This window comes from Mercenaria mercenaria, chromosome 5 (assembly GCF_021730395.1).
Source record: "Mercenaria mercenaria strain notata chromosome 5, MADL_Memer_1, whole genome shotgun sequence".
NCBI lineage: Eukaryota > Metazoa > Mollusca > Bivalvia > Venerida > Veneridae > Mercenaria > Mercenaria mercenaria.
The window spans coordinates 37,008,544-37,031,862 of record NC_069365.1 but is presented as its reverse complement, the minus strand read 5'-3'; the positions used below and the strand labels follow the sequence as shown (position 1 = coordinate 37,031,862).

The 23,319-nt window shown below is 32.7% G+C and overlaps 1 protein-coding gene across 1 annotated transcript; it reads left to right on the top strand.

The window, feature by feature from the left end:
- The first annotated feature begins 6,654 nt into the window (after positions 1-6,654).
- Positions 6,655-22,835, top strand: LOC123558900 (gamma-aminobutyric acid receptor alpha-like). The gene is made up of 9 exons (XM_053543212.1): positions 6,655-6,767; positions 7,404-7,471; positions 9,742-9,855; positions 10,772-10,899; positions 16,858-16,940; positions 17,337-17,474; positions 18,648-18,800; positions 21,098-21,339; positions 22,275-22,835. Exons 1-9 carry the CDS (start codon positions 6,695-6,697, stop codon positions 22,551-22,553), a joined length of 1,278 nt encoding a protein of 425 aa, XP_053399187.1. The 5' UTR covers positions 6,655-6,694; the 3' UTR covers positions 22,554-22,835.
- The last annotated feature ends 484 nt before the right edge of the window (positions 22,836-23,319 follow it).

The window sequence follows — 23,319 nt, the reverse complement described above, 5'->3', positions numbered from 1 at the left end:
ATAGTAACGATATTCACCGCAAAAAGTGATATTTATGTAAACAGACTTGACCACAAAACTTTTCTTCAAAACAAATGCATATTAGGTAAATGCAGTCATGTAGTAAGTTCAAGTGGGCTGATTAACTGTAACAGTAAATATTTTTTCCATATTAACAATTTTGCATTTACGTTTTATCCACCCGGTGATGAACCAGGAGGCCTGTTGTGTTTGGAATGTCTGTCAGTCCAATCCGTCCGGGACACATTTCCTTCGTGCTCAACTCTTCCTTTAGTTTCAATCTCAATTGAAATGAAAATTAATCAACCTGAAATTAAAATTCCCATATCGCCGTGGCTGTCATGTCCAGTTATCTGTATGGATTAATGGCTTTTGAAATATGACAACCACATCAGACCATTTTGTACTCAACTTGTCCTTCGGTTTCCATCCAGTTAAAATGAAACTTAATAAACTACAAGTTGGCATGCACATGTTATTTGGGCCTTTATGTCAAATTATTTTTTCTGGAGTTATGGCCTTTTTGACTTTAGAATATTAAACCTACATCAGAATATTGTGTACTCAGCTCCTATAGTTAGCATTCAGTTAAAATAAGTAAAACGTTTTCTTGAGTTTAAGCCTGTTGTGAACTTATTTTATTATTTTGTCAAGCAACTTCGGGGTCGTATTAGTTATTATGCACTGAAAACAATGTGTTTTAAAGTAATTGTCAAATAAAATATTTGCTGCATGATGATATCCAGATGATATTCACCATAGCCAATCGAACTTGAATATCACCTTGGTCTGTTCCATAAACTTGACTATTCGACTTTTATCGTGCAATAACTGTTCAATAATAAGCCTTAGCTACCGATCGAGGCTTGTTGATGCGAGTTTAAACCAGGTTCTGCAACGTATATTCTTCATCTGATAAAGCAATAGAAAATTAATTGTTAGATTCTCATCCCCGCCCGCGCTATCTGAAACCTACCCAAACTTTTTATATGTCAAATTCCCGATTTCCAAACATTTACGCCCAGGTACTGATACACTATGATCATGAAATTGCCAGTTTAAGGAATTGCTTTGAAATATGTTACCTTTGCAAGTGCATTTAGTTAATTGACAGACATTTGATTTTTTCACTTGTCAAACTACGTATTTTTTATGCTTTTATCGATTCCACTGGCATAGCTTCAAGCACGTGCACAGCGGCTGGAACGACGATTTATTTCAAAAAGATTGATTGTATTTTCTAGAGAACTTGATTGTACTTTGACAGGACTACATATTTTAAATTTGCATATAAACTAGATAGACAGATATTTCTTTTTCATGTATTTTGTAAGGATATAATCAGACATCAGAAACATCATTCGTAAAAATAACATTTATGACATTAATTTTAATATATATCAAAAAAGATTTTAATCAAAGACAGGACAACATATACTTTAATAAATCGAATTTTTATCTATCTGTCAAATCGTTATCAAGTTTACACTATTTTCAAACTACAAAATTCCGATTTACCCCATTTTTCCCAAAATTTGGATGAGAATCTAAACATTTATTTTCTCTGACGAAATGACATCCTATGAAACGGCCTAATATGGCATGTCAAACGTTGCTAAATTATATATATATGTTATTATTATTGTATGTTTGTTATTGTTATTCATTGTCGTGTCATTCATATTCTAAAATTTGCTATTGTTATTGTAGATGTCGTTATTCTTATGGTATGTTCGATATTCTTATGGTAAATATCATTATTGTTATTCTATGTTTCGTTATTGTTATTGTATCTTTGATATTGTTATTCAATGTCGTGTCATTCATATTCTAAGTCTTACCATTGTTATTGTATATGTCGTTATTCTTATTGTATGTTTGATATTCTTACGCTAAGTGTCATTATTGTTATTTTATATTTCGTTATTCTAATTGTATCTTTGATATTGTTATACAATGTCGTGTCATTCATATTCTAAGTGTTACCATTGTTATTCTATATGTCGTTATTCTTATTGTATTTTCGATAGTCTTATTGATAAAGACGTTATTGTTGTTGTATATTCATTATTGTTTTTGTAAGCTTGATATTCTTATTGTATGTGCGATTTCCCGCGATATAAATAGCACAGCGACGCTATACAAATACAATCACATAACATAGAATAAGAATGACACGTTTTGTAAATAGAATCGTCAGTTATTGAACAACAATGATGACTTTTACCATAACAATATCGAACATACAATAAGAATAACGACATATACAATAACAATGGTAATACTTAGAATATGAATGACTCGACATTGAATAACAATATCAAAGATACAATAAGAATAACGACATATAGAAAAACAATGGTAAGAACTGGAATATGAATGACAAGACATTGAATAACAATAACAAATATACAATAATAATAACATACATATATAATTTAGCAACGTTTGACATGCCATAGCCTAATCCTAAATTGCGTGATATTTTGCTTGTTTTAAATTCTGGAAATCGGAACGAATGAATTGTCCTAGAATTTGAATAATTTCTGGAATATAAGACAACACTTTCTAAAGAGCAGTCAATTTCTAGGATCGTTTTATGTTTTTCGTATGCTAAACAATCGGTAGTAATCTGCTGAAATGTATTCAAGACGACGTTTTGAATATCAACCGGCAACGAATGAAATCGGGCATTCTAATAATCGGAATAAGATTCTAAGATTGATTTACCTTTTGCGTTAAGCCTTCCAATGATAAACATGATTCTTTTATTAGCTCACCTGAGCACAAAGTGCTCAGGGTGAGGTATTGTGATCGCTCACCGTCCGGCGTCCGTCCGTCCGTCCGTCCGTCCGTCCGTCTGTCCGTCCGTCCGTCGTCCGTCCACACTTTCCTTTAAACAACATCTCCTCCTAAACCAACAGGCCAATTTTGATGAAACTTCACAGGGATGTTCCTTGGATGGCCCCCTTTCAAAATTGTTCAAAGAATTGAATTCTATGCAGAACACTGGTTGCCATGGCAACCGAAAGGAAAAACTTTAAAAATCTTCTCTCAAAAACCAGAAGACCTAGAGCTTAGATATTTGGTGTGAAGCATTGCCTAGTGGACCTCTACCAAATTTGTTCAAATCATGACCCCGGGGTCAAAATTGACCCCGCCCCAGGGGTCACTTGATTTTACATAAGAAAATCTTAAAAAATCTTCTTCTCAAAAACAAGAAGCCTTAGAGCTTAGATATTTGACATGTAGCATTGCCTAGTTGACCTCTACTAAAATTGTTCAAATCATGACCCCGGGGTCAAAATTGACTCTGCCCCAGGGGCACTTGATTTTACATAGGAAAATCTTCAAAAAATTTCTAAAAATAAACCAGAAGGCCTAAAGCTTAGATATTTCACATGTAGCATTGCCTAGTGGACCTCTACAAAATTTGTTCAAATCATGGCCCCCGGGGTCAAAATTGACCCCGCCCCAGGGGTCACTTGATTTTACATAAGAAAATATTTAAAAAATCTTCTTCTCAAAAACCAGAAGCCCTAGAGCTTAGATATTTGACATGTAGCATTGCCTAGTTGACCTCTACTAAAGTTGTTCAAATTATGACCCGGGGGTCAAAATTGACCCCGCCCTAGGGGTCACTTGACTTTACAACGGAAAATCTTCAAAAGTTTTCTAAAAACAAACCAGAAGGCCTAGAGCTTAGATATTTCACATGTAGCATTACCTAGTGGACCTCTACAAAATTTGTTCATATCATGACCCCCTGGGTCAAAATTGACCCCGCCCCAGAGGTCACTTGATTTTACATAGGAAAATCTTCAAAAATTTTCTAAAAATAAACTAGAAGGCGTAGAGACTAGATATTTGACATGTAGCATTGCCTAGTGGACCTCTACAAAATTTGTTCAAACCTTGTCCCCCGGGTCAAAATTGACTCCGCCCTAGGGGTCACTTGATTTTACATAGGAAAATCTTAAAAAAAAATTCTAAAAATAAACCAGAAGGCCTAGATCTTAGATATTTGACATGTAGCATTGCCTATTAGACTTTTACAAAGTTTATTCAAATCATGACCCCTGGGGTCAAATTGACCCTGCCCCATGGGGTTACTTGATTGTACATAGAAAAATCTTCAAAATTTTCTAAAAAAAACCAGAAGAGCTTAGATATTTGACATGTAGCATTGCCTAGTGGACCTCTACAAAAAGTTTTCAAATCTTGTTTTTAAAGTTACTTAAAGAAAATTTCAACTATATTTTCTCATAATTCTTTTGATTGATTTCTATTATGATCTTTTGACCTTGAAGACTTGTCCTTAAGTGCAATGATAACAGGTGAGCGATATAGGGCCATCATGGCCCTCTTGTGATTGCAACAGATTTAAAAAGAGCACTGATAGAAGACGTTTCGTCCTAATAATTGTCTAATTTGTTCAAGTGTGATTTCACCTATATTTAAAGATTTGTTACAATTACTCAAAAAACCTTAATTTCACTAAAATACTTCAATGTTGGATTAATGATATGATTAATGATATTTGTCTTTTCCTTGTTTCCTGCCATTTTCTTGAATTTTCTCCGGAATTGGAACAGTTTGCATGATACAATTGTTAGACAAAACATATTTTGATTAATGAGTAATAGGAATGGAAATCGAAGTTTGCACTGAATTTAATGCAAGTAATTATTTATAATGCTGTTTTGTGATTTTTACAATGTATATTGAACGAAAAACGTAATTAGACCAATCTTAAGTAATTCCAAGATGTTTGTAGTCACATATGTTGTTCTTCTTGTTTAACCTTCGCAATGTGAAAGACTGATGCATGCGATAACTATTTATGTAAACAAAGCAATACATATCGGTATCTCAGACAGGCATCATCATTATGTCAAAGAATTTTAACCTAATCTTAAACGAAAAGCAGTTCGGTTAGTTGGATAGTTCGTTTTTTCTTACAGTTTACGAAATATTGTTGAATGTTATTAGTGATATGCAATTCATATCTTAAAGGTACTTTCAAATTAATCCAACACTTCCAAGACAGCGTATTGATTTGATGCAGGTACTTCTATCATCTTTCGCCATTATCTAAGGTACATTTTGCATTTTTCAGTCTCTCTTATACTTTGTCTGTGCTTAGCTGTTCCATCGCATTCACATACATATTGAACGAAGTTTTAAATGCAAATAGGCTATGGTTGTAATTTGGCATTCTGTTGAGTGGAATGAGGTTTTGTGATTTATATATCACTACTTTAAGTCTGTCCATTTTTCCAGTACGACTGACACATCTCTTAAAACAACATTGATGAAACGGCTTTTCGTTTTTACAACTTTCTTGCAATGATCGATTTTATATTAAAGAGCTCTCATTGAAATATTGTATCTAATCTCGGTGATCCGACCAATTCTGTAATGGTTTCTTGGGAGGTACTTTATATAATATCAGTGTTTTTTATTGAGCTATCTTATTTCTAACATTCTCCCTGCTTAAATGTTATAATAATTGCTTGATCATATAATTGCTAAACAACTGTATACAGTCATGTACTAGACTTTTAATTATGAGCGACACACGCAGCAGCATGTTAGAAAAACCAGAATTGCCTTGTATTTCGACTTCTGTTAACTTTTCAGGACATGACAAGATGTATTTTTACGACTTTGTCTCCTGAAGGAGCATTCATAAGATGCCTGCTTTTAATACTTAACACGAAGCAATTCAAAAAGATTTCTGTTGAAATGCATGTCTAAAGCGGTCAAAGACCATGTCGGCATAAGTCTGTAAATTAATCGTTGCCAAGAGTGAACTTTACCATAAACCGGTTTAAGCTCTCTTGTGGTGTTTTTGCCACTGACCGTTCCAAGGCGGTGCCCCACTGTGTTCCTTTGTTTGTTCGTTTGGTCCTTTTGTGTAGGCTTTGTGTATGTGTGTGTGTTCCTTTGTTTGTCCGTTTTGTCCTCGTGTGTTGGCTTTGTGTGTGTGCAAGTGTATGTGTGTGTATGTGTTTATGATGTGCACGTCTGCGTGCTGTAGGTTTCTTTTTGGGGAGGCTGCGATTTTGGTACGTGGCATTCCCTGTTTGATATTTGTCTTTGTTTTTTTTTTTTCACTGAATTATTACTACCTTAGTTTATATATTGCAATTTGATATCACAAGCGAGAAACCTGAAACAAACTTTCCGTCATTCTTTTCGGTAAACCAAGAAAATGTCTGGGTCACTGGCATTTATAAACGTATAACATGTCACATATAAATTGCAACTCCTATTTTAGCTAATAAAAATGCAATTCCTTTCCTAAAGTTTAACAATCTTAACAAAGATGTGCGGACGTGACATATTTCCAAATAAAGTCAAAATTAGATTATATAAGTTCAATCTATTTAATTTCAGCATTAAATACACGAACAATAATTTTATCTATTGATATGATAGAAAATATGTATATTATTAACTGTAAAAATGTTTCGTTAAACTGGACATTGAAAACTACTTTACTGTACTTGAAACTATCATAAACATTGTGATTTGCTCAAAGACTCCCTTTTTTGAAAAATAAAATGACTTTCTGAACATGCAGGATCATACGTTTTAGTTTAATGTAACACTTACACGAAATTATTGATAACATTATTCTTTCAGCAGTACAAGTGATGCAATTACAGACACCAGCAATATAACAGAAATGGAGCTAATCACGGTAGCTCTAGAAGACATGCTGAATCACTATGATAAACGAATACGACCTGGATATGGAGGTATATCATTATAAAATGTTTATTTATAAATCGTAAAGCTAATCAGTTTCAGATGGAATAACCTGTTTCATATCATCATCAAATACAACAAAGGTTCCAATTATGACATAACAAAATACCAAAACCGATATTTACAATGTCAACAACCATTTATTTAGAAAATTGAGTTTTGTCAGTCTTTAAACATGTTACTTTTCAATCTAAAACACGATTTGTTTTCAATACAGGAAAACTATGTACTAATTTTGTACAAAGGTCATGCAGATTCGTCACTTGTGCCGTTAGCTTATTTTAGCCAGACATTAGTAATGCCGCAGCAGTGAAATCAACGTGAAAAAATATGATTATGTACATTGTTTAAAGTAACAAATCCGAATACCCTACTAATGAATATAAAGGCTACAAATTAATAGCATGTGTCAATTACAACTAGATGCAAGATTATTATTTTTAAGATACCAGGAGGTCCATGTATTTACTTTATATCGAGAATGGGGGCTAGATTTTAGCATTGCTTTTTTCTTACGATAAGTTTTGTTGATGACATGTTAAAAGTATTTGGTATTATAATCAAAACAAATATTTGTTGGCCCCATATATTCTTATTAATCATTTCTCTTTATTGATCACTTTCAGGTGAACCAGTAGACGTACAGTTAAATCTTAACATAAGATCTTTGGGACCTATATCTGAAATGGACATGGTAAGAAAACATTAACGTCTTACAAAAATGTGCTATTCCATTGTCATAGATATGTATAAAAGGTTATCATCATATTATATAATTCTTCTACAGCTAAATTTAGTTAGTGTTAGATTTCTATTAATTGATTACTTCAGACAGGAATTTTCAAAATTCGACATTGACAAATAAACAACAATTACTGACCATGATTCGAGGATAGATGCTAGAAGGTGTGAAAGGTATTGGAGACTCTATTACCATATGAAAAAAAAGATATATTGCACTTAAACAATGGCAATTAAATGTCCTATGGATGTTCCTGTTACCCCTTACTCTATATTAGCGCTTTTATACAAACTGGTAATAGTTTGTTCCGGTTATATTATTATTTAGTACAGATACACTTGAATGAATGTTACAGTTAAGAAGCGGTTCGAAACGCCTACGGACGTTCAAACTTGAATCATTGATAACCGTCAACACTAAAACTATAAGGGGATAACGTTTAAACTACTTGGCAATACCCACAAGAACATAAAAGGACGTCTGAGTGTCAAAATATCTTTAACCAAGACGATGAATCGTTTGATTTTTAGAAAAAATAAATAATAGTAAATTCATAAATATTTATCAGTTTTGGTCATAACGCAAACTCTTAAATTACAGGAGACTAAACAATGTACAAAGCTACTAAAGTTATGGCGAAGGTTAACAGTAATTATATATAACATATTTTGGTAAACCTGGGTTTTGGCTCAGAAATATTTTGCTTTTTGTAAATATCTAAATAAATAGTTTTAGTTACCATGTTCTTTTACCGTACATTAAAGAATACATTATGACAGAGCTTTGCTGAAAGTTTGACCCTTATTGAGTAAATATTGGTCGAGTTATTCCCAAAAATATACCTAAAAAACTCCCGACTTCGAGAAAGTTTATCAGCAGAAACCATTAAATGCTCCTAAATACATATTTTATATTTTGCCATGGTATATCCACTTTCAATATATTGTAAATATATGTCTTAATATTTATGTAAAGTTTGAGGACATGACATTATGTAGCTTTAAAGTAATTATGAAAAATCTACTTTGCTTACATTTTTGCAAGTCCACTTCTTACAGACTAGAGCTGACCAATGAAAATATTTATTAACAATATTTAGAGATACTGTTCAGGTCTGAAACTTTACTGTCATGTCAATGATATTAATTTTTAGTTATGTGAAATTTTGTAGATTTTTTAGAATCCTTGTTCTGTTGTAATCCTTTAAAAATGGCCCTTAGATGTGAAGACTGATTTTGGCAGCCATATTGGATAACTTTGGGAGAATTTATGTGTCAACTCTTTGACACTTGATTTTAGTGCTTTAAAACCATTATTTGTAATTTGAAATATACTGATAAGGTGTAATTTTTCTTCTAGTTTGTGTTTATGTTATTGTCTTTTGATGACATTTGTTCTATTTCTTGCATTTGGTGAGAAAAGTTTTACATATTTGGGAAAAGGTCATTGACCAATTAGATTGCAGCATTTTTGGTGCTTCTCTATAAATATGGGCTTATCAGTTACTTCTTGGCTCTTCAAGTTTACACTTTTGGATTAAACACTTCTCTTAATTAGGAAATTATTGGAAATTTGGAGCCAATTTTAGGAACTTTGGACTTTATTTTTATTGGGGAAGAATTGGAATTCTGAGTTTAATTTATTTGTTTAAGAAAATTACTGGAATTTATATGCATTTTATTTGGACTTTTCCGATAATTTTGACATATTTTTAAAGTACATTATATGTAACTAAATTGCATAACTGGTGTATATATTAATTGCAGAAACTTATTTGTTGACATAATTAATATCTTTGTAGTTGTGAATGTGTGGTTATGAGAGCTATAGGACTTTTGATTTAATAGATTTGTAAAACTGGACTTACTCTTGTGTCTTCATTTATTAATTTCTACATAATGTGTTGACTTTTCCAAATTATAATCTAAGTGGTGTTACAATAACTAAACTTATTATTACAGCACTTGGCATTATAATAACTTTGAAATAGCCCAGAATTTAGCGGCTTTATGTAGGAATCTGGCTTTTCCTTAAATTAATTAAGCCAGTGGTGTCGGTCATCCTGAACATTTACCCCCAAAACTCGAGCAATAAGAACATTGCCAACAACCACAATTAAGGTCCTCGTCGAACAGTTTAACCCCGGGACTGGGGTTTACGACAATATGTTTATATGCATCATATAGGATTTTGTAAACCGAATACTTCACGTATAATTGTAGGCATTTACCATGGATTGCTACTTCCGGCAGGTTTGGACAGATCCTCGATTGGCAATGGGAACGACTTATAGCAACAGCACTAAATCCGATGAATTTATTCAACTAAGTATAAAGGTAATAACGTTGAAATAATTGATTATCGTTAATTAATAACGTATAAAATGATCATTTGGAAGCATAGAAAGCAAAGAAGACTCGGTTCGCCTGAATCATTTCGCGAAAGGTTATGAAATATACTGTACCTTTCCGCCTTTTTGCACCGTCTAAATAGTGAGGTATGAAGCAACACTGACTCCAACAAAACAGAAGTAATTAAAAAAGTTAACGATCAATGCACGAAGTGTGAATTTCTAGTTACTAGTTTCACATTGCTTTTCTGTTTGTTTTTGCTGTTTTTTTTTTCTCTCTTTTTTTTTCTAAAAAGAGCAAACTTGACAGTTTTAGCTAGAAAATATTATACTTAAACGGTTAGTTAATCTTTCTAGTGGTATTGTTTGCCAGTTGTCGTTCTAAGGTGGTACTCCACTGTGTTCTTTTAATTGCCAGTTCTATATACATTAGTATACTTATATCTCATCCGTTGCAGGTTTCAAAAGAAACCTCTACATAATGTCTTCATATATTTAATATGCATGTACATAAGTTATTTCAACATATTTATTACGTTTTACTAAGATTTCATCAGGGAACTTTGCCTTTACTTGCCATCATTGAAGCTACCACATACAAGGATGTAAAATTTATACACTGATGGGATTTAGTATGAAACACACCTGTGCAATCGAGTAGGAATTTAATATTTCCTCTTGAGGCTTATCATCAAGTTATTATAAGCTATTTAAAATATATCTTATTCACATTTCGACATTTCAGAGAACATAGTCTTGAACTTGTGTTTAATACGTTATATTTTACAGAGAATAGACTAACGTGTGATTATGTTTTATAGCTGGTTAATAGACTGATACCGTTTCATACAAATGAGTTTACTGATTTTTTTTATTATTTCATAGTGCTTTTTTTACTTTAGATTTTAGAGAGAATTTGGTACCCTGACACAGTATTTTATAATGGCATGAAGTCATATTTACATACAATTACTACACCTAACAGATTCATCAGAATATATAGGGACGGAAAAATCTTGTTTTCGCAAAGGTAAGATATATTCTAAACACTGATAATAAAGAGCGATATAATTTTCATCAGTTCTGTTAATATTTTTAAGTGTCTTTGGTTTCTGCATCTCAATTGAAAGCCATTTGTCTTTAATGCTAAGACAAATAAGACAGACTCGTATTTCAGTTACCGTAGAGCAAATATCCCAGACATAAACACATTAAAAAAATCAAACATTTATCTTATTAAACTTTTGTATTTGCATTAAACTAATTATGCATGTTGATAAACCGGAAGTAAGAGCATAACGTCATTTATTCGGATCACGTAAAATAAAGCCTGAGCTCGTCATACGGGAGCAAAATTCATTTGATAAATCTGTGGGAACCATTTAGTAAATTCATATAATGGCATCGCAAATATCTTCCTAGAGATTTAGTAATATATTGAAAGTGTTGATACCTTAAATAATTGCAAAAAAATTATATCTTAAGGTATTAGATCACTAATAGTAATGTTTACAAAGTGGTCTTTGTTTGGTATATTCTGAAAGGTATTTGTGTTTTGCACTATTTTGCAATTTTTAAACAACTTTTACCGTGCCTTTTTTTATAAATTTTGTATAACTTATGGTATCTCCTCAAGCTCAGGTAGAGACAGATTTCAAAGTGATAGCCACTATCCAAAACGTTTGCAGAGAACTCATTTTACCATTAATTTTAATAAAAGAAACATCAAACTATTGGTAAACAATTATAAAACACAAAATAAAAATGTCAATATCATTTTTTTCTATGGTGCCTCAAGTAAACGGATTTAATGAGACAGAATTTATACTTTAACATTGAAAAAATACGGTCGAATGCTGTGTTTCTGTTTTGGATTTTGCTTACTCCATTTAAAAATAATCTTACGTCAGACGTAAAACCTAGTACCTAAATTTCTTCCACAATATGTAATCTAAGAGTGAAAGCAAAATAGAGCATGTAACTCAATATTTTTAAAGATTTTTCACTTTGAACACCAAGAAATCGCTTATAAGATTTATCTTTTTCCATTTTTGTACAATAAATCAATAATAAGTCTTGAAAGAAGTAAAAACTTCCTAGAAAAAAAGGAAAATAAGGGGGGAAAATTTGGTCCCAGTAGGGCTTGAACCTACGCCCCCTAAGAATTGCAGTAAAAGTAGGTTTATGTTAGGAATTGAATACTCTTCAAAAAGGAGGTTCTCTGTTAGTGATCTAATACCTTAAATCAGCTTCAAACAAACACTTGGACCTATAAAATAACAATATTCACAAACTATAGCCAACACGTGTTTAGGGCTGTGATACGTTTCAGTAAAATCTACGTTTTTAGAAAAATATCTATTCCCAAAAATGTCATCAAAGTTGTGATTTTCATAAGGATGTTCGTTATAAAAATTTCCCTGACGTCCAAAAGTTTCAAACCAGGCTTGCAAAATTCGAGCGCTCGTCGAAGTTTTGAAATATTGGAATTTAATCAAATTCTTAATTGTATGAATAGGTTTGATCCGAAAATGTGGAACTACCTTAAGAATGATTTTAAAAAGCACTGAAAATGATCTTTATAATATATTCTATATTGTATCATTAAATCTGTAAGAAGACCTTTTGGAAACATAGAGCAAAATATTACATAATAATGATAGCAGATTTGGTAGACTGAGTCTGTTCATGAGAGTTACTTAAATAATTATGCAACACACCTTATGCATCTTGTCACCGGACTAAGCGGAGCTCTACTACACTGCGTCATGATCCTAAAATTAATTGTAAGTTGTTAGTCAAACAATTGATTCCTAAATGATATATGAAACAAAATGAATCTTTGTCAAGGAATGGATACAATCCTTCCTATGTATTTATGACGAAAAACGAGGAACGAAAAAGGTATTTCAATAAAAAATTAAACAAGTTTCTTGCTAAACAAATCTCTATCACGAAAAACCTATCATTTAACACTAACCATTCAAGACCTATGCAAAACTCAATCTTAAATCATAATTGTTTTCTATTACATCATTAAGCTTTTGTCTATAACACTTGTGATATAATAACTTGTTTGCGATAGAAAACAATTCATAAACGTTTATACTGTTATATATTATTATATCCTGCAAACACAAAATAGTTCTGAAAAAACTAAATGCATATTTACACTTGCTGCCCGTGATATGGCAAAAGTTTATATAAGAATACTTTGCTGTTTTGCAATAATGCTTAATTTGGATGCAGTCCGAAAATACAAAAATGTCTTTAAAGGTAGTTTTCAAATTATCTTTCAATTGAAATAAGTCATTCAAAACGAAATCGAATTTTTACCGTTTTAAAAGATCTTAATTCAGGAAAATGTTCTAATAAGTTCCCTACTAAAGAAGAAAACCATGGTAGAGTTAACCATAGATGCCATTTTCTACAATGTTCGAAGCGGTTTTACGTTCTGTGTTTTAAGTAATTTTAAAAACAAATCTAGATGAATATTTGTGCACACCTTATGTAAATCGAACACATGTTAAATAAAAAGCTAATTTATTTCCAATGAATGGTACTTTATCAATGATAAAGAAAGCACCTGTATTCATTATTTTATCAAATAATATAGATTACCGAATAGGACAAAATATACGAAAAATTCTTTGCTAAGGAAATCATAAAAACATGATGGTACAAACCTGTATGTTACACATGACAAACGATAGTATTATTGATCTTTTAAAATTGAATTAATGTCCTAAATTCTTCGATTTCTTTCCTTGTCCTTTACGCCACGTTATTTTCTTGTATAGCTAATATTAAGTCAGTTGGAGAGCTAAAAAAACTGACATCTCAACAAAAGAGCTGTCTGATATTAGAAAAGGTCATTTGATACATGAATCATTGTTAGATTCTGTCTGCGAATGCTGGGGTGAAATGTTTAATAAACATACTTTCTGATAGTTTTCAAGGCAAGAAATGGTGTTTAGTAATGACTCTAAATAGCTATCTTTGTTTTCAAAAATCAGGGAAACATCTATTTATTTTAGATAATCATTTATCAAAGTTTTAGTAGGAATATGGAACGAAAGTATATATGCACATAAAACATTTATCAGAGTCTTATAATAAGAAATATCTTAATAAAATGAATAAAATGGATGTAATCAGGAGAAAATATAATTCACATCTCTATTCGGTTGGTAGACTTACGTAAGCTTCATTCGTATAACAGCAAAAGAATTGAAAGAAGCATAACATTATATAATAATGATGGTACTGAAATATGCAAAGCCGTTCTTTGACCGTGCCTTTTATAAAATGATTTCAGAGTAAGCTCTCTTACATATGGGTTCACATTTTTAGATATCTTCATTTTAAAATGTTTCATAAAAAATTTTGATATCATGTTAAAAAAAAAAGAAGACTGAGGTAAAAATTGATGAGGGAAGTATTTTTATATCAAACTTGCGAACGACATATACTATTCTTTAGTTTGTCATTGGACTGTGTATATATTATTATTATACATCATTATACTATACAATATGAAACAGAGGTAGATTATAATTTTTTATTCATTGATAAGCAAACGCACCTGATACATTCAGTTAAGCAATCCAGTGTACGTTTCAAACCAATTAGCGTCTAAATATATACAATGCTTAAAGGGAACATTTGGCTGCTAACTGACCAAAGTGGCAGGAACCCAAAAATCAATTTTATTATATGTTATTTCGGAGTGTGGTCAGTGGCGCAAGCAATAGATTGTGACCATTATTGAAGTCGCTGTCAGACAAAGGAGGGCTACAAATTGCTATATATTTATATAAATTTTCCCCATTTATTTCCTTTACTCGATAATACTTGACCAGACTGTGCCTCTGTACGCGACGAACTGTATGATCGGTAGGTAATAAATGATGTAAGACAGACTTCATTTATGGTGGCATATTTCTGCATACGATAACCAGACAGGTTTTGCGAAAATATATCAAGTTTTCAGAAAAGTTTTCGCGAAAACATAGAAACTTTTCATGAAAAGAACTGCAGATATGAAGTGGAAAAAACTGCGTTAGTGCCCACATCTGCATAAGAAAACCAGATAAGTTTCGCGAAAATTTACCAAACATAACAATATTATCAAATTGAGAATTTCATGTGGTCTCCCATAATTATGAAAACGTGTGTGAGCGTTAAATGTTTCAAAACAATCTAGCAGAAGTCATGATCACAACCCTACCTTTTTTTGTTCATTATGAAGTGTTGAAAAATCAGTGTTTAATCCAATTCTTCAGTGAAGAATTATTTTTATCCGAACGTGCAGAGCTATCGTCAGTGATGTCACATTTCTATGTATACTGTAAATTAATTGACTATGGTCTGTAAGTTGAATCATATAATTAATCAGAAATATTAATATATTTGCTGTCCATGTGGAAATGTTAAAATATTCGATCTTGTCGTACAAAATGTTCATCCGTAAACTAATTATACAATGATGCACGTTGTATCCTTTCTATTTTCTGTTCGGTTGAATTACGTATTTTAACGAGGATACAAATCAAATACCAGCTTAAAATAGGTGTAATTATGATTCTATTTTACATGTCAATTGCGTAAGCACGCTGCTTTAAAATATATTCCACTTAAATTAGAAAACAAATCATTATCTCTAAATTATTGCTATCGACTTTTGTGTACTTTTTCATATAGATGTCTCGCTGTTATTTGAATTAATGTTAAATAGCATTTCTAGTATAAATCAGTTAGGTCAAACTGACTTCTTTTTGATACCATAAATGAATAAGATATATGGTAAATGTTTGTACTTGGCCAAAATAGGTCTCTTTTAAAAATATAAATCGTTGTTTATCTCAGTCTTGCACATATAAGACTATTTTCTTTTTACCATGCGATGTCGTCTTTCCTATAGTATATGTATTAAGTAAACAAAAGTAAAGATATATGTTATGTTCACAACCAAATGGTATCAGATGTTTGTTTATGACAAAAACTAAAAGAAAATATTGATGGAAGTCAAACTATAACTGTATTATCTTTTACGGAAGACTAACTCTGTAAATCTTTTGTTGATTTAATGTCAGTATGTCTGGAAATTTGCACGAAAATCGACAATTATATACGCAGTTTGTTCAGCTTTTCCTCTTTATTGATATATAGCCAGTGAAATAATTCCATATAAAAAGTTTATGATACTTGGTTCGCCTTATATTACATTTTCAATACATTCTTTAATCAAAAGCAGTCATATAGGCGTTAATTTATTGCATGATCACATAAAATTATTTAGACAGGATGTAAAAATCTAATTATATCAAAGGTTCGACTTAAATTTAAACAGAAGTTTTAATAAAAGGAAGACCCCGAGAAGGGTGGTCTTACTAACTATAAAAATAGCAGTATTTAAGCGCTAGGTGGGGGTCATACAAAGCTACACCGTACTTTAGGTGTTCTTTTAATTTTCTGTTTCTTTTGGATTGTAGAATCTGTTCAGTGTACAAATGTACTTGTATTGTAGAGTTCCGCTTAAGTCAGTGACACATGTAGGGGACGTTGAACATTTCACTAGCCCCCATGAACAGACTCGATGAACCGGGACTATTATTTTGTTTGGTTACGTTCTAGCCTTATACATTCAAAACATTCACACAGTAAACTTGTGTATAGAGTCGCTAACCAAATTATTGTAATTTATATGTTTTTTTTCCTTTTTAAGTAAGCGTTTCTGTAGTGCTTTTATTTACAAACTACTTGTTAGCAGGTCGACAGATTGTATAAAGTCAAAGTAGCAAATAATATACATCTATATATCGCTATTTACAACAGTCAAACAAAATCGTGCAAATAAAATGTTGTTCTGAATGACATTATAAAATTGGTACACGCACGAAGTTTAAATATTACGTTTTCTTTCAAGTAAGTTACTCAAACAGAAAAGTATTTTTGAAATAATATTTTTCACATATTTTAATTTTAGATTAACCGTTAGAGCGAATTGTAAAATGGAGCTGAGAAAATATCCCCTAGATGAACAAAATTGTCCCCTGCATATTGGAAGTTGTAAGTTTTTCTGTTCAGATGAATTTCTTATTATTGCTAAAATAAGTTTGGTTAATTATATTTTAGTTCAGTTTTGTTTTGATACAACCAGCACCACAATACTGTAAAGTGTAAACGGTTGTTCAAATTTTACATTCTTAAATCATTCCTATGAAAAGATATTACGGACAAAGTTATTAGTTCTGATTAATAAAAAAATGTGTTTGTGTATTTCTCAGTTCGCGTGATATATCAACGTTGTAGACATTCGTATCATTTAATATATATTTCCATATCTTGAATGCGTCAGTCTTGCACATGTAATGCATTAAGGCGTTAATGAAGCCGCTAACAAATTTATCACATCTTTTCCTATAGAAAGTGGTTCATTGTGTTCTCTATATATATTTCTTACAGTTGCATATTCTACAAAAGATGTAACATATTTATGGCGCCATGAAAACCCAGTGGAAATGCCAAAGGATATGAGACTATCACAATTCGATCTTTTGGAAACCCCTTTCAATTACACGTCTGTGAATTTCTTTAAAGGCGGTAAGCCATGTTGAATTTATTGAATTGTCTCTTTTTCAGAAGTCTGTAGTTTCAAAAATGATAAATGTTTGCCGGTATAACAAGGTCAAGGATCAAACACAGGATTAGTACTATGCTATTACGTCACATGATTTCTTTTTTATATAAATAGTGTATCTGTAACTCGAACAAGCAACTTTGTTGCACGACACAGAAAGGCCAAGCTTTATTTATGATTTCACCCTTAAAATGTGTCCTAGCGCACCGCGCTCATGTTTTTAGGAACAGGTGTGTGTGCGGTTTTGCTCACTGCGTGGAAAGAAACCAATTTAAAGAACTAACAAGATAGTTATTCATATTGTACAAGTAAACATTTACTTTAACTATTCGCTTGTCAGGCTATTCGGTGTCAATTACTACGCTATTTAGCACTGATTCTATATAGACTTGGTATAGAACTCAAATTTTTAAATCATTCAATTTTGTGCTGTGTATCGTTGTTTGGACTTTAAAATGCAGGGAATTTTGCACCAATTTTATGACGTATGGTATTAGACAGAATAAGTAAGGACAGATTTATTTTATTAGTGATAAGAATTTACGATTATTTAAGAAATAATAAGTTCCCAAACGTGGTTTATCGTAGAAAAACCAGAGTTTTGAGTTCTTATGCGTAAGAATATATCACGAAGGCCTTCGTGATATATTGTTTCGCATAAGAGCGAAAAACCCGTGTTATTCTACGATAAATCACACTTGGGAACTTATTATTTCGATTCTAACACGACATACTAGTATCAAAAGTGTTAGAAAAAAATAGTAACTACTTTTTACGACCGTGCTATGCACCTGGATCGGATGACGTCATTGTACGCGAGTGGTTTATTGCAGAATAACCCGAGATAGATTTTGCTCTACATGTATGTAGGTTATTTGCTGATCGTGTTAGAATTGTTGTTCACATTCTCCCGCGTTCAAATATTAGTGTAGCAGCAAACAACCAGCGGACTTGAATTGATCATTGGAATCATCAGGATGTAATAAATGGTTTATCAATTAATATAAAATTGTTTTGCTTTTCAATATAACCAAACATCTTAAATAATTGCTTTTAAAATAAAGAGTCATTTACTATAAAAACATATTTAAATAGCAGGGTTTCTACGATTCTGTTCCTTTCTTTCTTTTTTTCAGCATGGCATACAGTGCTTTCCGTAGATTTCCGATTAAGTCGACATCTGGGATATTTTCTAATCAATGTTTATGTCCCATGCTGTTTGCTCGTAATTTTGTCCTGGGTTGCCTTTTGGATAAACAGAGAGGCCACAGCGGACAGAATAGCCTTAGGTACGTTAATGTTAAGTTATCTGATGCAGCTATTCCGGTCAGGTTAATACATAATGTAGAAAAAGACGTGTGATAACAATGATTAAATACAATCCCTCTTTTCATTAACTTTGTCGTCATTGAAAAGTCAAACAATCTCACATAGAGTTTAAAACTAAAAGGTCTGCCGCATGTTTTGTGCTTAATAATATGTAATTTCAAGCTTTTAAGTTAATTAAGACGCAGAAGAAATGTATTCATCCTAAGCTAAGTCGATGGGATGACAAATGTCATATCAATTGAATACGATCCATCACAACATGTATGTTAATACTAAATGTGATCAGGCGTTTTGGCTTATGTTTATAAAGTAGGACAAGGTCAACATGATATATTCAAAATACGCTTTACGCTAACTTACCCAAACATGACCCATTAGCAGCGATTTTAAGATAGCAGTCTTTGGCTTATGACGAAACTACAAGACAATCTAGTGAATTTAATTATGATGAAATGGATGTGTTAATATGCAATAAACTGCACATGAAAATATCCCTTTACCTAATACGCTGGTTGATCTGGTTGACGTGCTTGTCTATATTTCTCGTTTTGTTTCTATTTTTCAATTTAGACTTCGTCTAATTAATATGTTCCTTAAAGATACCACCTCTGATTCATGTGGGGAAGTTGGCAGTTACTTGCGGAGAACAGGTTTGTACTGGTACAGAATCCAGGAACACTGGTTAGGTTAACTGCCCGCCGTTACATAACTGAAATACTGTTGAAAAACGGCGTTAAACCCAAAACAAACAAAATCCTCAAAGATAATCGTTGGTAGTCGCGTATAATGTATCGTCACGTCAGGGATAAAATCTACAATAGAAAAAACGAAAAGCTCCCTATTTCACTTAACCTACATGAAAGGGATAGCACATGACATTGTAACAATTAAATTTTTAGGAAACTCAAAAAACATGGATCTGTCAACGAAAGAATTCAAATATGCATAAAACTTGTTCTTAGAAAATATGAAATAAAGGTATTAGTATAACTTCCGTTTACATATAAATAAATATTCCCTCGTTTTAAACAAGACACGTGTTGTACTTCTACGACTTTTCGAAATTGATGTGTGGTGGCGAAATGAATAAGATTATGATAAGAAATATGAGTCGTGTCATGTGACTGCACCGAGTTTACGAAATGTAACTAATTGTATCAGTGCTTTTAAATAACTTAATTCTTTCCATGTAACATATCAAATACGGTGAAAGATGTTATCTAAGAGTTGCGTATATATAGTACTCTATAAAACTGAGATGACTTGACAATATGTTTTATGCCCCCGAAGGGAGGCATATAGTTTTTGAACCGTCTGTCGGTCTGTCAGTCTGTCTGTCGGTCTGTCTGTCGGTCTGTCAGTCTGTCTGTCGGTCTGTCAGTCTGTTCGCAATTTTCGTGTCCGGTCCATATCTTTGTCATCGATGGATGGATTTTCAAATAACTTGGCATGAATGTGTACCACAGTAAGACGACGTGTCGCGCGCAAGACCCAGGTCCGTAGCTCAAAGGTCAAGGTCACACTTAGACGTTTAAAGGATAGTGCATTGATGGGTGTGTCCGGTCCATATCTTTGTCATCGATGGATGGATTTTCAAATAACTTGGCGTGAATGTGTACCGCAGTAGGACGACGTGTCGCGCGCAAGACCCAGGTCCGTAGCTCAAAGGTCAAGTTCACACTTAGACATGAAAGGATAGTGCATTGATGGGTGTGTCCGGTCCATATCTTTGTCATCGATGGATGGATTTTCAAATAACTTGGCATGAATGTGTACAACAGTAAGACGACGTGTCGCGCGGAAGACCCAGATCCGTAGCTCAAAGGTCAAGGTCACACTTAGACATTAAAGGATAGTGCATTGATAGGCGTGTCCGGTCCATATCTTTGTCATCCATGGATAGATTTTCAAATAACTTGGCATGAATGTGTACCACAGTAAGACGACGTGTCGCACGCAAGACCCAGGTCCGTAGCTCAAAGGTCAAGGTCACACTTAGACGTTAAAGGTCATTTTTCATGATAGTGCATTGATAGGCGTGTCCGGTCCATATCTTTGTCATTCATGCATGGATCTTAAAATAACTACGCATGAATGTGTGACACAGTAAGACGACGTGTCGCGCGCAAGACTCAGTTCCGTAGGTCAAAGGTCCTTAACTCTAACATCGGCCATAACTATATATTCATTAAAAGTGCCATCGGGGGCATGTGTCATCCTATGGAGACAACTCTTGTTTCTGTTTCTTTCTGACTAGGTACAATGACAGTATTAACAATGACATTTCTCGGACTGGAGTCACGGAGTGATTTACCACGGGTATCATATACAACAGCCTTAGATATCTACATTGCCATGGCTTTCTGCTTCGTGTTAGCAACCATGGTCCAATTTGCAGCTGTTCATAATTACACGAAGCACGGATATGGCGAGCCACTTCCTCCGCCACCCGAGAGTCATGGCACGGGGGATGAAGAAGACGAGGAGCATGAAAAATTGGTTTTTATCATCTTTCAATCTTTAATGTCAAGCAAATACCTACATAAGATTCAAATTTTCAAGATGAAATTTAAGTTATTATCATACACCTTTAAAGTTGAAGGTGTTATTCATAGGGTATGTGCATATTACTGCGCAATGATCAATACAATTTTCAGTAATTTTTGAAGGTTATATTATGGGTTATATTTCATTCAATATTTTATTACGAGTTGGTGTATTTTTTTTATTATTTCGAAATGTTAGAATTTTTTATTGTATGTGCTGTGGACTGTATTCCTCAAAACGTGTAGCTCGTTATATAAGGCTACTAGTCTGAAACATATACGAGGGTTGGTATAAAATAACCAAGACTTACATATGGCAAAATTCATTCAAGTGGCTCTGAAATTGATTTAATATATATAGCCTTCCTGTAACAGAATTATAGCGAAATCCTAACTGTAATACGTAATTACCAATCTTAAATTACAGTTTTAAGAATTACCTAAACATAAAGATTTTAAATAGATATTATGCACGTTTTAAATTTGTTTGTGGGGATAGTGGGGAGAGGTTAGAGAAACAGTTATAAAATTCAGGTCATATGATAGTTCTTGATGGTGAAATAGTACCATGAGATCATTCAGGTACAATGTTAGGCACGGACGGGCAACTTGGTAGAAAAACAGAGAAAACCGATCTTCCGTAGGCAATCTGGATGGCTTCCTCACGTGAAGAATTTTGTACCCCAAGCGAGGTTTCCAACCAACATCGATGAGTAGCAAGTGATTTGAATTTGCTATCTTAGACACACGGCTTCGGAGACATATTACATATTGACAATTCGACAGTAAAATATCAAAATATTAAACAGGAAATGGTGCCGTATTCCTTACACATTGCCCGTTTGAGAATACTTAACTTAATAATGTTTATCATTTACTCTGCTCTAGCTACCAACAAGAAGACCTGGCACACGAACTGCACGATTGAAGCGACAACGTGCACATCGAGGCCACAGTCATACAAACGGAGGTCATCACTTTAGTCGTGCATCGATGAAAAGGGCAGCATCAAAAGTTTGGAGAAGTTTAACGAGACTATCTAAAAAGAAACAGGAAGAAGACCAAACCAATAGTGTCAGTAAAATAGACAGGGCTGCTAGGATATTATTTCCATTTACATTCTTTCTATTTAATGTACTGTATTGTTTAATATACTATTTACTGTAGCAAATATTTGGCATATTAACTATGTGTGATAATGTTTTACGTGATACTAAATATTTGCCGTAGAGGCATGAAAGTAACAATTGATTAATAGCCTCAGCAGCTAAAGACACTATGTTACCACATTGAATACAGATCTCTGTACGTATGGATGTTTACAAGTAAAACGATTGTGAATATAACATTGTGATATAATAGTCAAATTATGTTCTCTACAACTTTGCACAATGTATATTATATAATAATATGACTATGAAATGAAAAATATACAAAACATTTTGAAAAATTCCCATCATAATTGTTTCAATGCTTGATTCATCATAATTGTGTCAATGCTTGATTCATATCTATAAGAATATAACGCAAAACACGAAAAAGATCACATGCTTGTCCAATAGATAAATGGTATGATTTTATACCGCAAGGCATATGCATGTCGTAAAATTTTGAATAGTACCTAAAACCGAGTGTTTAAATAATAGCATTGCTTTTGTTTTAACAAAATTAAAAGGAAGAACATAGGATGTAAAAGCATTAGACTAGTCTGACATTTGCCGGTCGAGATATCGTTAAAATAAGACGAGCATACCTAGAGGTGAGAACATAAAAATAATATCGGACAGATTCTTCCACCTTCGGCAGTCGTTCCGCTGAAAAACGTTCTCATGTTATTAGAAACGATATACAATGTAGTTGATATTTGTTTGATTCAGTGAATTATTGAAATATCTTTCAAGAGTGAACACCAGATGCAATATTTTCACGAGTG